Source organism: Physella acuta, unplaced genomic scaffold, assembly GCF_028476545.2.
Source record: "Physella acuta isolate Inbredline_101_S28 unplaced genomic scaffold, ASM2847654v3 ptg000863l, whole genome shotgun sequence".
NCBI classification, from domain to species: Eukaryota; Metazoa; Mollusca; class Gastropoda; family Physidae; genus Physella; species Physella acuta.
In genome coordinates this window covers 800441-816298 of record NW_026732380.1, presented here as the reverse complement: position 1 = coordinate 816298, position 15858 = coordinate 800441, and the positions used below count along the sequence as shown (strand labels likewise).

The 15858-nt window shown below is 39.6% G+C and overlaps 1 protein-coding gene across 1 annotated transcript in view; it reads right to left on the bottom strand.

Moving 5' to 3' along the window:
- Nucleotides 1-1790: 1790 nt before the first annotated feature.
- The window catches only part of LOC131952273 (secreted frizzled-related protein 1), a 33226-nt gene continuing 19158 nt past the window's right edge, over nt 1791-15858 (bottom strand). Inside the window, exons 4-5 of the mRNA XM_059314872.1 lie at nt 5379-5456; nt 1791-3636 (exon numbers count right to left, since the gene is read on the bottom strand). Coding sequence (XP_059170855.1) covers nt 3050-3636; nt 5379-5456 — 665 coding nt within the window. The 3' untranslated portion in view covers nt 1791-3049. The remainder of the gene's footprint in view (nt 3637-5378; nt 5457-15858) is intronic.

Here is a 15858-nt window from a genome sequence, read left to right as displayed (position 1 = left end):
CAAAGCTCACCATATCTGACACCATCCCACCTTCACCAAAGCCCACTATATCTTACACTATTCCACCTTGACCAAAGCCCACCATATCTTACACCATCCAGCTTTGACCAAAGCCCACAATATCTTACACCATCCAGCTTTGATAAAAGCCCACTATATCTTACACCATCCAGCTTTGATAAAAGCCCACTCTATCTGACACCATCCAGCTTTGATAAAAGCCCACTCTATCTGACACCATCCAGCTTTGATAAAAGCCCTCTATATCTTACACCATCCAGCTTTGATAAAAGCCCACTCTATCTGACACCATCCAGCTTTGATAAAAGCCCACTCTATCTGACACCATCCAGCTTTGATAAAAGCCCTCTATATCTGACACCATCCAGCTTTGATAAAAGCCCACCATATCTTACACCATCCAGCTTTGATAAAAGCCCACTCTATCTGACACCATCCAGCTTTGATAAAAGCCCACCTCTCACAACCTTCCCATTTTAGACGAACACAAAAGATGCGAGCCAAAGATACATCCAATGATTATATACAACGTTTATTTAACAGCAGCAACATCATGTCCATATCACAAGTCAACACAGTCCATCCAAACACTCTCCTGAATACCTGGACACAAATCCCGAGCTTCTAGTGGGCAGGATCATACAATCCTTTAATCCCGACCTTCTAGTGGGCTGGATCATACAATCCTTTAATCCCGACCTTCTAGTGGGCTGGATCATACAATCCTTTAATCCCGACCTTCTAGTGGGCTGGATCATACAATCCTTTAATCCCGACCTTCTAGTGGGCTGGATCATACAATCCTTTAATCCCGACCTTCTAGTGGGCTGGATCATACAATCCATTATATGATCCAAAACCTCGACAATTAAAAAAAAAAGCCTGTTGACTATGCATGTATACAATATACTTGATGTGGAAAATGTCATCATGTAGTAGACGACTTGTTTTAAAATGAAATGTATATTATTTATCGCAGAGGTGTAGTATTAATTTCATACAACACCAACAAACATCCCAGCCGAGCCAGTATTATACATTTGTTCATGCTTGAATACCTTATGTTAACAGCACTCCAGCAAAGTCAAACAGCATAAAAACACCGCCGCAACAACGGCTACAATATTTTCAGTGGCTAGCGACAAAGGTGATTTTTACAGAAGACGAAATGGTTTATAACTATACAATTTTTAAAAAATGTACGAGCATTATAAAACTAAAAAGATACGGAGGGAAAAATAGCAAATGAAAGAAGCCCCAAAGAGAAGTTGAATGGTTTCCAATCTGTTTCACTGTATCGAACCTAATCTAGAGTAGATCTGTCAGGCAAGAGTAGCCTACCCATCTTGTCCCCCAAATTACAAAAATTGATTGAAAAATATTTGCAAACGTGTAGCAGACTTAAAAGTTTATTCGAAAAAAAAATCCCATCACTACTTGATTAAACTGGATAAAAACACATTGAACACATCGCATAACTCTGGTTGAGAAAACTGAATTTGGTTGTTGAAATAAAAAAAAATGCAACCAATCCCAATCTCCATGCGTCAAGCCTCCATTTACCATTGTCTTGTACTGGAAGACTGGAGAGAAATATTTGCTGAGCTTACATTGTCTGATTTGTTGGTTTCGGTTCTAGACGTTAAAAATAGATTTCACCTGCCATATTTAAACCTGGCCTTTTGTTTATCAAACAAACTCCAGCTCTAAAAATGTGCCAGTTCTAATACCAGCAGGGGGAGGGGTGGGGGGTGGAGGGTGAAGAGGGGGAGTAGAGTGAGGGGGGGGGTTCAGTGGGCTGGGTGTCTGTGTGCGGTCAGTTGGCGGCTAAGGAGAGGTCAATTATACATTCATAAGTAACAGCTTGATTGGCAGCCTTTGGGCACTCACCAATCTTGGGTTGTTTGTTCAAATAGATTTCTCTCTAATTATTTTTTTCAAATATATTTCTTTCTTATTATTTTTGTAAACTAATATTGATTGTTTCTTATCATCTCGTGTTGAGCTCATAATTTAGTTTGTCTTGCCTTGGTTCTTTGCTTCCTACAACAATGCTTGTGACTCTTTCAGTAGCATTGGTGAGAATTTCACTGGCAGCTCGTGGTGCAAATATAGGTTTGAAAATAAATGTGTTGAGTACAGTTACTGGATCCAATGTTGTACTAAGTGTCTTCGGTTATTAAAGGGGTTTGTAGGAGAGAGGGTTGTGGGGTAAACCATCTAGACTAGGTTGCAGGTTCCTAAAAGGTGTGGGTAAACCATCTAGACTAGGTTGCAGGTTCCTAAAAGGTGTGGGTAAACCATCTAGACTAGGTTGCAGGTTCCTAAAAGGTGTGGGTAAACCATCTAGACTAGGTTGCAGGTTCCTAAAAGGTGTGGGTAAACCATCTAGACTAGGTTGCAGGTTCCTAAAAGGTGTGGGTAAACCATCTAGACTAGGTTGCAGGTTCCTAAAAGGTGTGGGTAAACCATCTAGACTAGGTTGCAGGTTCCTAAAAGGTGTGGGTAAACCATCTAGACTAGACTGAAAGCTCCTATGAGTGTATATTTAGTACATCGTCAAATTGTAGAGAAATACATGGAATAAATAAATGAATAATGTTGTTTTAAAGTGATGAAGTATGCAAGGACAGCCAAGTTATTTACAGATTTCAATGTTTACAGTTCGTCCTGCCCCGCGCACACATATTGCTTGACATAACCATAACTAATTCTACATGATACTTGTCTAATTATATGCACGATATTTTTCTATTTGTTCTATGCTATTGCTATACACAAGTCATCTAGCTTCTATTGACGACAAATGTCAAATGCCAACTTGTCATTGACTGTTGACATGGGAGGTCACTCCACACGGACCAGATGCCACGTAGACCGGAAGTTCCTAAGTTACCTCCCCTTTCATGATTGTAAAAGCCACGAGTTCTCCTCCCCTTTCATGATTGTACAAGCCACGAATGTCCAGGTAATGTTATGTGGGCTCCAAGAATTCAAACACGAAGTCATCGATCGACTGACCGGGTAGTCAGCGGGCGGCCTTGATGAAAGTGCTCAGCGCGCGATCCTCCAGCTCAGACTTAGATGACCCCTTCTCTTTGTTCTTTTTGTTTTTATTTTTCTTGTTGGCTTTTCCTTTCTTTTCATTGTTATTGTTTTTCTTCTTCGTTCCTTTCTTCCCCTTTTTATCTTTTTCTTTATCTTTCTTTCCATTACCATTATTTACCTTCTTCTTTTTCTGACCATCCTTTGCCGCGCCCGCTGTTGGCTTGGGTTCGACGCCATTGTTGAGAAGGTCCTTGGAGATGATCTCGCATGTGTTCCCTTTGCGAATCTGCCGCAGACCCTTCTTGAATTCCTTGTCCTTTTTGTTCCAGACGATGCCGAAGTTGATGACGAGTTTCTCGTCCTTCCAGGTCCCCATCAGCAGGTAACGTTCCTGCGTGGAGTTGATCGTCTCGCACGTGCACCCGGCCCCGCCCTCAATGATTGCTGTCGTCTGCTGTTTGAATTCCTTTTTGCCGGGCGCCGTCTTGTAAATGTTTCTCTTGTTGTGAAGCACCAGCTCCATGTGTCCGTTGTTCTCTTTGAATTCCTTGATCGTAGCTCGCAACACTGGAACAATAAAAGAACGGGTTCAGTAAATAAAACAAGCTTGATCAAAACTCACTCATATATAATCGATAACACGACTGTGTCGAGTTTCGAACATATTTTTTACAGTCGTCAAGGTCAAGTTCAGAACAAAAGTCAACAAGGGGAGAGAAATATCAAGCCATCAATTCTAATGTTGACACGACAACCGACATCATCCCGACTTCTTTTGTTTTGTTAGAATCCGGTAAGAAACAACGTCTTTGACATCGAGGGGAAAAAATCTCTTTAATTAAAATACGGATCAATTCCATGGAGGAAATTCAATTGTAGCGGGTCATCGTGACCTGCCAGGACGGGTCGTGGCAGGGGAAGAGGGAGAGAACTCACTCACTGCGGCTTCTCCTGCGGGGAGATAATTCGATTAAATACATTTTTCCTTTCGTGGAAAAACATGGTTTTAATTTTTTTTAACCCAACCAAACTACACAACACATAGGGCTCAAGTTTTGATTTAAAACTTGTTCGCTCATGTTTAGTCATGTTGTTCAGATGTTTAGTCATGTTGTTCAGATGTTTAGTCATGTTGTTCAGATGTTTAGTCATGTTGTTCAGATGTTTAGTCATGTTGTTCAGATGTTTAGTCATGTTGTTCAGATGTTAAGTCATGTTGTTCAGATGTTTAGTCATGTTGTTCAGAAGTTTAGTCATGTTGTTCAGATGTTTAGTCATGTTGTTCAGATGTTTAGTCATGTTGTTCAGATGTTTAGTCATGTTGTTCAGATGTTTAGTCATGTTTTTCAGATGTTTAGTCATGTTGTTCAGAAGTTTAGTCATGTTGTTCAGATGTTTAGCCATGTTGTTCAAAAAATATAGGCGTCTAAGCTATGAATTTCAAAACAATTTACCTATGGATGTAACAATTTACCAATGGATCTAACAACTTACTATGGATCTAAGAACTTACCTAGGATCTAAGAACTTACCTAGGATCTAAGAACTTACCTAGGATCTAAGAACTTACCTAGGATCTAAGAACTTACCTAGGATCTAAGAACTTACCTAGGATCTAAGAACTTACTTAGGATCTAAGAACTTACCTAGGATCTAAGAACTTACCTAGGATCTAACAACTTACCTAGGATCTAAGAACTTACCAATGGATCTAAGAACTTACCTATGGATTTAAGAACTTACCTACGGATATAAGAACTTACCAATGTCAGCCCGACAGAAATGGTCTATCATGGACTTACCAATGTCAGCCCGACAGAAATGGTCTATCATGGACTTACCAATGTCAGCTCGACAGAAATGGTCTATCATGGACTTACCAATGTCAGCTCGACAGAAATGGTCTATCATGGACTTACCAATGTCAGCCCGACAGAAATGGTCTATCATGGACTTACCAATGTCAGCCCGACAGAAATGGTCTATCATGGACTTACCAATGTCAGCCCGACAGAAATGGTCTATCATGGACTTACCAATGTCAGCCCGACAGAAATGGTCTATCATGGACTTACCAATGTCAGCCCGACAGAAATGGTCTATCATGGACTTACCAATGTCAGCCCGACAGAAATGGTCTATCATGGACTTACCAATGTCAGCTCGACAGAAATGGTCTATCATGGACTTACCAATGTCAGCCCAACAGAAATGGTCTATGATGGACTTACCAATGTCAGCCCGACAGAAATGGTCTATGATGGACTTACCAATGTCAGCCCGACAGAAATGGTCTATCATGGACTTACCAATGTCAGCCCGACAGAAATGGTCTATCATGGCCTCGTGAGTCAGTGGATGCCTGCATGCCGAGCAGTTGTTGTCAGCTGGTGAGAAAAAAAAACCCGTTGGTTTTGGATTTTCAAATGGTTGTCAAAATGTTTGAATAGTTTAAAAACTAGGAGCTACAGGGAAGCAATATTTCTCTCTAGGAGATAAAGCGCCTTAATCAAACAACTGCTGCCTTGTAGTTTGTTCTTGGTTGGACAAAAGCTATAGAACCAAATCAAACAATTGCTGCCTTGTAGTTTGTTCTTGTTGGACAAAAGCTATAGAACCAAATCAAACAATTGCTGCCTTGTAGTTTGTTCTTTTTGGACAAAAGCTATGGAAGCAAATAAAAAAAAAACAGGCTCTAATCGGAGTCAACAGCCTAAATTGCGCATAACCAGTTGGCACGTATACTTAATTATTGCCATCCAACACTATAATTAAGATAGAAGACGAAATATGTATTTAGTTATTAGATAAATGATTGGTATGGACAGCTAAAAGTCTACAATAAAGCTGCATATTAGTTTACTTGATAAGATGGTGTATACAGAACAACCTTTGGATAAATAGGAAATATCTAATCTTTGGGGCGATGTTTTCAGTCATTGGTATCATACAATCTTTGGGGCTATGTTTTGAGTAATTGGTATCATACAATCTTTAGGGCAATGTTTTGAGTCATTGGTATCATACAATCTTTGGGGCTATGTTTTCAGTCATTGGTATCATACAATCTTTAGGGCAATGTTTTGAGTCATTGGTATCATACAATCTTTGGGGCTATGTTTTCAGTCATTGGTATCATACAATCTTTAGGGCAATGTTTTGAGTCATTGGTATCATACAATCTTTGGGGCTATGTTTTCAGTCACTGGTATCATACAATCTTTGGGGCAAGAAGCAAAAGTCAATGTTTTGGGGCGAAGAGCGAAATTTAAGCAAATTAAAACAGTTGCAACAGGCAATCTTTGAGGTAAGAAGAATCAAGAAATCCATGAGGGGGGGGGGGGGGGAGGTTGTGAGTCGGTCTGTTGAACATTTCAGTGGATTACACAAATAATTAAAGTCGTGAAATGTGCTCAGTGGATTACATAAATAATTAAACCCGTGAAATGTTTTTAGTGGATTACACAAATATTTAAAGTCGTGAAATGTGTTCAGTGGATTGCACAAATAATTAAAGCCGTGAAATGTGTTATGGCTTGGCAAATGTAAAAAAAAAAAAGCTTTTCTTTCACATGCACCAATTAAGCCTAATGAGCCAAATGATATAAAAAACCGGAGGAATTTTTAAAAACTAGATGGAAGAGAAATCCAAATAAATCAATCGATGCAGCACAGTTCAGAATTATTGAGTTCATACGACGTTTACTTACTACATCTTAAAGACAAGCCTCTATGGAGACATTTACCTATTTCATATTAAAGACACGCTTTTATGACGACATACATTTACCTACTATATCTTAAAGACGAAGACATTTACCTATTACATCCTAAAGACGAAGACCTTTACCTATTACATCTTACAGACAAGCTTCTATGGAGACATTTACCTATTACATTTTAATAAAGACGAAGACATTTATCTATTACATCTTAAAGACGAAGACATTTATCTATTACATCTTTCAGACAAGCCTCTATGGAGACATTTACCTATTATATCTTAAAGACGAAGACATTTACCTATTACATCTTACAGACAAGCCTCTATGGAGACATTTACCTATTATATCTCAAAGACACGTTTGTATGACGATGTTAAGTAGCCGAAGTTTTGTCGTTTAAAAACAACCTGACAAAAGCATTTCAGGAATTTTGTGAAACTAAAGCTAATCAAGGCATATCCACATTACCACCCACACACTTTATAGTTGTTTTTTTTCTCTATCAGTCTCCCCCTTCCCCCCCTCTCTGTCTATGTTTTCCATGTTTCTAATAGTTTCTATGATGTCTAAATCCATTTTTATAGGCCCATCCAAACACTTGGCTCGGTCTATTCCGTTTTTAATGTACCAACAACCCATAGAGGGCGCAACTCTGAGATTCTTCAGCTGGCTCGTTTGGTAAAGGGATGTAAGGGAAGCTTATTACAGTAATAGTTGGGATGTAAGGGCAGCTTATTACAGTAACGGGATGTAAGGGCAGCTTATTACAGTAACGGGATGTAAGGGCAGCTTATTACAGTAACGGGATGTAAGGGCAGCTTATTACAGTAACTGGATGTAAGGACAGCTTATTACAGTAACGGGATGTAAGGACAGCTTATTACAGTAACGGGATGTAAGGGCAGCTTATTACAGTAACGGGATGTAAGGGCAGCTTATTACAGTAACGGGATGTAAGGGCAGCTTATTACAGTAACGGGATGTAAGGGCAGCTTATTACAGTAACGGGATGTAAGGGCAGCTTATTACAGTAACGGGATGTAAGGGCAGCTTATTACAGTAACGGGATGTAAGGGCAGCTTATTACAGTAACGGGATGTAAGGGTAGCTTATTACAGTAACGGGATGTAAGGGTAGCTTATTACAGTAACGGGATGTAAGGGCAGCTTATTACAGAAACGGGATGTAAGGACAGCTTATTACAGTAATAGTGGGGATGTAAGGACAGCTTATTACAGTAATAGTTGGGATGTAAAGGCAGCTTATTACAAAAACAGTGGGATGTAAAGGCAGCTTATTACAGTAACGGGATGTAAGGACAGCTTATTACAGAAACGGGATGTAAGGACAGCTTATTACAGTAACAGTGGGGATGTAAGGACAGCTTATTACAGTAACAGTGGGGATGTAAGGACAGCTTATTACAGTAATAGTTGGGATGTAAAGGCAGCTTATTACAAAAACAGTGGGATGTAAAGGCAGCTTATTACAGTAACGGGATGTAAGGACAGCTTATTACAGAAACGGGATGTAAGGACAGCTTATTACAGTAACAGTGGGGATGTAAGGACAGCTTATTACAGTAACGGGATGTAAGGACAGCTTATTACAGTAACAGTTGGGATGTAAGGACAGCTTATTACAGTAATAGTTGGCCATATTGCACATAAAATGTTGACACGTTGCTTTTGTTGGAGGCCGCCCAGCATTAAGAAGGAAGACAAAGAAAGAGGTCAGCTAGAAGCTACTGGGATTTATTCATTGTTTCAGGCAAATCTTCGGGACTAAGTAGAAACAACTATACCATTCAAATAGACAGTATATACTTCAACCACTGCCCTCCTACCATTCAAATAGACAATATATACTTCAACCACTGCCCTCCCCTTTCGGAAATTTTTTAGTGGCCCGCACCCCCAGATTTATTAAAGAAAGTAATTGTAAGCCTATATGTTCAAGAACTCATTCAAATATTAAAAAATGGATTTATTACAGAAATTAATTGTAGGCCTCTATGTTCAAGAACTCATTAAAATATTAAAGAAATAAAAAAGATTGGAAAAAAAGACGATTTTAAAAAGAATGGAGTTGAAGCCAACGGCAGAGAGCTTTCTTGTGCGTGCTGGGCCATTCTTGAGTCGAATAATTCCTCATCAGCTCCATCAGCTGGCTAGCACATAGTCGTGCCCTTAGTCATGTGCGCCCACTGAACTCTCGACTTGAAGAGTTCTCTAAATCCTCACCCCGGTTCTCCTTCGTGCCATCCGCCCAAAGATCAGCGCGAATATTCAATTAGCCTGGACGCTGGTTCTTCCCGGCATTTCCCAGGAGTACTTGCATGCAAATGTTAGCTCCATCAGTTAGCATGCTGAGCTTAAATATAAAGGCGACTGGTCATTCACTGAGCTTTGTAATATAGAGGCGACTGGTCATTCCCTGAGCTTTGTAATATAGAGGCGACTGGTCATTCATTGAGCTTTGTAATATAAATTTCCCCGGATATATATATATATATATATATATATATATATATATATATATATATATATATATATATATATATATAGGTACCCGACATATTATAAACCCTTTAGGGTAAATAGACAACGACAATAGTCTCGAAATTAGTCAAAAGCCCATTTCATATTCACAAAATCATGTGCGATGTTACACATAAATATAATTATAAAATCCTGTCTATTTGGTTTTTGTCCGACTAAATTAAACATTAGAAAAATCAGTCCCATGTAATATTAAAGTGGTCAGTCCCATGTAATATTAAAGTGGTCAGTCCCATGTAATATTAAAGTGGTCAGTCCCATGTAATATTAAAGTGGTCAGTCCCATGTAATATTAAAGTGGTCAGTCCAATGTAATATTAAAGTGGTCAGTCCCATGTAATATTAGTGTGGTCAGTCCCATGTAATATTAAAGTGGTCAGTCCCATGTAATATTAAAGTGGTCAGTCCCATGTAATATTAAAGTGGTCAGTCCCATGTAATATTAAAGTGGTCAGTCCCATGTAATATTAAAGTGGTCAGTCCCATGTAATATTAAAGTGGTCAGTCCCATGTAATATTAAAGTGGTCAGACCCATGTACTACAAATATGATCTGTCCCATTCAACCTGTGTCAATCAAAGTTTTATCTACTTGTGGTCAAAACAATGTAAAATGTTTATGAAAGCACCAACAACTAACAGATTTTTGCCACTTGCTTTAAAAAAGTTTGACTTAAAAAAATAGTTTTGACAGCTTACATGCGACTTTATGAGATAAAAATGTATTTGGCCGTGGATTTTTTAATTTTATTTTAAGATTCAATTTGATGAGAACACGTGGAATGTTTTTTCTTGTATTAATAGAAAAGTTATAAATGCTAAAAAGTTTATGATGATAAATATTTGTACCCCATTCTGGCTGGCAGGTGGGAGGGAAGGCCATCTGTCAGGTAGGGTGAGCTTACAGGTAGGTATACAGGTAGACATACAGGTAGACATACAGGTAGACATACAGGTAGACATACAGGTAGACATACAGGTAGACATACAGGTAGGCATACAGGTAGACATACAGGTAGACATACAGGTAGACATACAGGTAGGTATACAGGTAGGCATACAGGTAGACATACAGGTAGGTATACAGGTAGGTATACAGGTAGACATACAGGTAGACATACAGGTAGGTATGCAGGTAGGTAGACAGGTAGGTATACAGGTAGGTATACAGGTAGGTATACAAGTAGGTATACAGATAGGTATACAGGTAGGCATACAGGTAGACATACAGGTAGACATACAGGTAGACATACAGGTAGGTATACAGGTAGGTATACAGGTAGGTATACAGGTAGGTATACAGGAAGGTATACAGGTAGGTATACAGGTAGGTATACAGGTAGGTGTACAAGTAGGTATAGAGGTTGGCATTTAGGTAGGTAAACAGGTAGGTATAGAGGTAGGTGTACAGGTTGGCATACAGGTAGGCATACAGGTAGGTATACAGGTAGGTGTACAGGTTGGCATACAGGTAGACATACAGGTAGGCATACAGGTAGGCAGAGAGGTAAGTGTACTGGTAGGCTGAGGGTTGATGTACAGTTAGGCACACAGGTGGGCATACAGGTGGGCAAAGGGGTCCTGCGTGGTCGGGTCGGTAAAGCTCATAGTTGCTCAACCAAAAACTCCCGAGATCGAACATCCGGGTAGATGAGGCTCGATAGCTGGGGACAGCAACCCATCTAGGGGAGAAAACTCAAAAATAAAACAACTACTGCCTTCTAGTTTGGACAACGTCGATGGAAGCAAGTCCAGAAAAAATAAACCGGGAGTGATCTCCCCTAAACTTTCTCGAATATTCTTATATAAAACATCAGGGGATGGGAACTCGGGCTATAGTCATGATTTTTAATCCATTTTAAATACTTAAAGTTTTAAAAATTGAATAAAATCTCGTAGACAAAAGAATTGCACACCAAGTGAACGCTAAATAAAAAAGTGCATAATAGTGCGCAATATTATTAGTAAATCGGAAGTAGCGTAAATTACTACTTCCGGTCAACGGAAATGACTCAAAATTTAACAGAAGGTAGAGAATTAGATCTTTTACTTACATGTGAAATTTCGTTTATCTATCTGAAATAGTACTCAAGTTATAGGCTTTTGAAAATTTCAAAGTAGAAAAAGTACCACTTCCGCTTATCGGAAATCGCTCAAAAGTTGATACGGATCTACGATTTTGATAAAATACTTATATATGAAATTTCATCAACCTAGCTGTAACGGTACTCAAGTAATCGTGTTTACACAGACAGACAGACACACAGACATACGGACAGAGTTGCAAAGCCCCGTTTTTCAGACTGGATTACGCACAAAACCTCTTAATTTTGATAAATCTGGATTGATAATTTTTGCCCGATTAAAATAAGTCCTCTATACTTCGGATGTGATGAAGGACTGAGGTGTAATACGGTGAAAATTGTTAAAATTTCAAGTGATTTTTGTGCACGATTACAATACTTTCTCTATACTTCGTATATACGAGAAAGTAAAAAAACGGATTTGAGGCCTATATATCGCACAACAGGTTGACACGTAATACTTTTTGTGTTTGAGGAAATCCTGTCTAATAATACGAATAAGGACGGAGAAGAAGAAGAAATACAGGTAGGCATACAGGTAGAAAGACAGGTAGAAAGAAAGGTAGGCAGGCAGGTAGAAAGCAGGCAGACAGGTAGAAAGAGAGGTAGGCAGATAAGTAGAAAGCAGGCAGATAGACACGAAGAAAGAGTGGTAGGCAGATAAGTAGAAAGCAGGCAGATAGACACGAAGAAAGAATGGTAGGCAGATAAGTAGAAAGCAGGCAGATAGACACGAAGAAAGAATGGTAGGCAGATAGGTAGAAGGTAGGCAGATAGACAGATAGAAAGAGAGGTAGACAGGTAGGTAGAAGGTAGGCAGATAGACAGATAGAAAGAGAGGTAGGCAGGTAGGTAGAAGGTAGGCAGATAGACAGATAGAAAGAGAGGTAGGCAGATAAGTAGAAGGTAGGCAGATAGACAGATAGAAAGAGAGGTAGGCAGATAAGTAGAAGGTAGGCAGATAGACAGGTAGAAAGAGAGGTAGGCAGGTAGGTAGAAAGCAGGCAGATAGACAGGTAGAAAGAGAGGTAGGCAGGTAGGTAGAAAGCAGGCAGATAGACAGATAGAAAGAGAGGTAGACAGGTAGGTAGAAAGCAGGCAGATAGACAGATAGAAAGAGAGGTAGGCAGGTAGGTAGAAAGCAGGCAGATAGACAGATAGAAAGAGAGGTAGGCAGGTAGGTAGAAAGCAGGCAGATAGACAGATAGAAAGAGAGGTAGACAGGTAGGTAGAAAGCAGGCAGATAGACAGATAGAAAGAGAGGTAGGCAGGTAGGTAGAAAGCAGGCAGATAGACAGATAGAAAGAGAGGTAGGCAGGTAGGTAGAAAGCAGGCAGATAGACAGATAGAAAGAGAGGTAGGCAGGTAGGTAGAAAGCAGGCAGATAGACAGATAGAAAGAGAGGTAGACAGGTAGGTAGAAGGTAGGCAGATAGACAGATAGAAAGAGAGGTAGACAGGTAGGTAGAAAGCAGGCAGATAGACAGATAGAAAGAGAGGTAGGCAGGTAGGTAGAAAGCAGGCAGATAGACAGATAGAAAGAGAGGTAGACAGGTAGGTAGAAAGCAGGCAGATAGACAGATAGAAAGAGAGGTAGGCAGGTAGGTAGAAAGCAGGCAGATAGACAGATAGAAAGAGAGGTAGGCAGGTAGGTAGAAAGCAGGCAGATAGACAGATAGAAAGAGAGGTAGACAGGTAGGTAGAAAGCAGGCAGATAGACAGATAGAAAGAGAGGTAGGCAGGTAGGTAGAAAGCAGGCAGATAGACAGATAGAAAGAGAGGTAGGCAGGTAGGTAGAAAGCAGGCAGATAGACAGATAGAAAGAGAGGTAGACAGGTAGGTAGAAAGCAGGCAGATAGACAGATAGAAAGAGAGGTAGACAGACAGGTGGGATGGGTTTACTGAATCTTTTGTTCACTAGCAGAATGTTAAGGCTTTCAATGACTTGACGGAGAACGCTAACAATCGGCGGACATGTTCATTGCTGTCTGCAGCATTTACTGTTCCATTGCTGTCTGCAGCATTTACTGTTCCATTGCTGTCTGCAGCATTTACTGTTCCATTGCTGTCTGCAGCATTTACTGTTCCATTGCTGTCTGCAGCATTTACTGTTCCATTGCTGTCTGCAGCATTTACTGTTCCATTGCTGTCTGCAGCATTTACTGTTCCATTGCTGTCTGCAGCATTTACTGTTCCATTGCTGTCTGCAGCATTTACTGTTCCATTGATGGTCCCAACCTTAACCCTAACCAACTATATCAATAATTACAATCTTAACCCAACCTATTACATTAATAATTACATGCTCTAATTAGGTAATCAGGATGATGGGCAAACCAAGCAGCTATTATTAGTTCCCCCCTCCCCACTGTGGAGCGGGGGGGGGGGGGGAAGAGAGGGGGCGGAGCGTTTTCTTTTCAAGACGTGTCACTGTTTTGTATCGCCCCAGTGCTAGAGAGCGGGGCGGGGTGTCAGTGTGTTGACACAGCAATAGACCCGTACTCAGCATAAGGGCTGTTTACTCGCAGGAGACAGGAACGTTCAATGTGAGAGAAGGAAAAAATTAGCATGTGGGCTTTTCTCTACAACAAAACCAACCTAGCAGTCTCACTTTTCTATACAACAAAACCAACCTAGCAGTCTCACTTTTCTATACAACAAAACCAACCTAGCAGTCTCACTTTTCTATACAACAAAACCAACCTAGCAGTCTCACTTTTCTATACAACAAAACCAACCTAGCAGTCTCACTTTTCTATACAACAAAACCAACCTAGCAGTCTCACTTTTCTCTACAACAAAACCAACCTAGCAGTCTCACTTTTCTCTACAACAAAACCAACCTAGCAGTCTCACTTTTCTCTACAACAAAACCAACCTAGCAGTCTCACTTTTCTCTACAACAAAACCAACCTAGCAGTCTCACTTTTCTCTACAACAAAACCAACCTAGCAGTCTCACTTTTCTTTACAACAAAACCAACCTAGCAGTCTCACTTTTCTTTACAACAAAACCAACCTAGCAGTCTCACTTTTCTTTACAACAAAACCAACCTAGCAGTCTCACTTTTCTCTACAACAAAACCAACCTAGCAGTCTCACTTTTCTCTACAACAAAACCAAGCTAGCAGTCTCACTTCTCTCTACAACAAAACCAACCTAGCAGTCTCACTTTTCTCTACAACAAAACCAACCTAGCAGTCTCACTTTTCTATACAACAAAACCAACCTAGCAGTCTCACTTTTCTCTACAACAAAACCAACCTAGCAGTCTCACTTTTCTTTACAACAAAACCAACCTAGCAGTCTCACTTTTCTTTACAACAAAACCAACCTAGCAGTCTCACTTTTCTCTACAACAAAACCAACCTAGCAGTCTCACTTTTCTTTACAACAAAACCAACCTAGCAGTCTCACTTTTCTATACAACAAAACCAACCTAGCAGTCTCACTTTTCTTTACAACAAAACCAATTGAGCAGTCTCACTTTTCTTTACAACAAAACCAATTGAGCAGTCTCACTTTTCTTTACAACAAAACCAATTGAGCAGTCTCACTTTTCTCTACAACAAAACAAACCTAGCAGTATCACTTTTCTATACAACAAAACCAATTGAGCAGTCTCACTTTTCTATACAACAAAACCAATTGAGCAGTCTCACTTTTCTTTACAACAAAACCAACCTAGCAGTCTCACTTTTCTTTACAACAAAACCAATTGAGCAGTCTCACTTTTCTCTACAACAAAACAAACCTAGCAGTATCACTTTTCTATACAACAAAACCAATTGAGCAGTCTCACTTTTCTATACAACAAAACCAATTGAGCAGTCTCACTTTTCTATACAACAAAACCAAGCTAGCAGTCTCACTTTTCTATACAACAAAACCAACCTAGCAGTCTCACTTTTCTCTACAATGAACCAATTGTGCAGTCTCACTTTTCTCTACAACAAAACTAATTGAGCAGTCTCACTTTTCCAGACGTTACCAGTCTATTTAAAGAAGATATTAGTACCGCATAAACAATGATAATATTTATTTATATTTATAAACAGTGTGATGCCATGTGGAATTTTGATACGACATAAACAGGGGGGGGGGCTGTCATGGCGAATATAGATTGAAACCAACTAGATAGACATTTAAATTAACTAGACAGACATTTAAATTAACTAGACAGACATTGAAACCAACTAGACAGACATTGATTGTGCACGCGTTGATAAAACCTTGAATATTCTCTACACGAATGTAGCCACTATGTAAGGAACAAAGTGTGGCCCGTGATTTCCTTGATATCTTCGTGTACTCAACAATCTACAAATGTTGATATCTTCATGTAATCAACAATCTACAAATGTTGATATCTTCGTGTACTCAACAATCTACAAATGTTGATATCTTCGTGTACTCAACAAT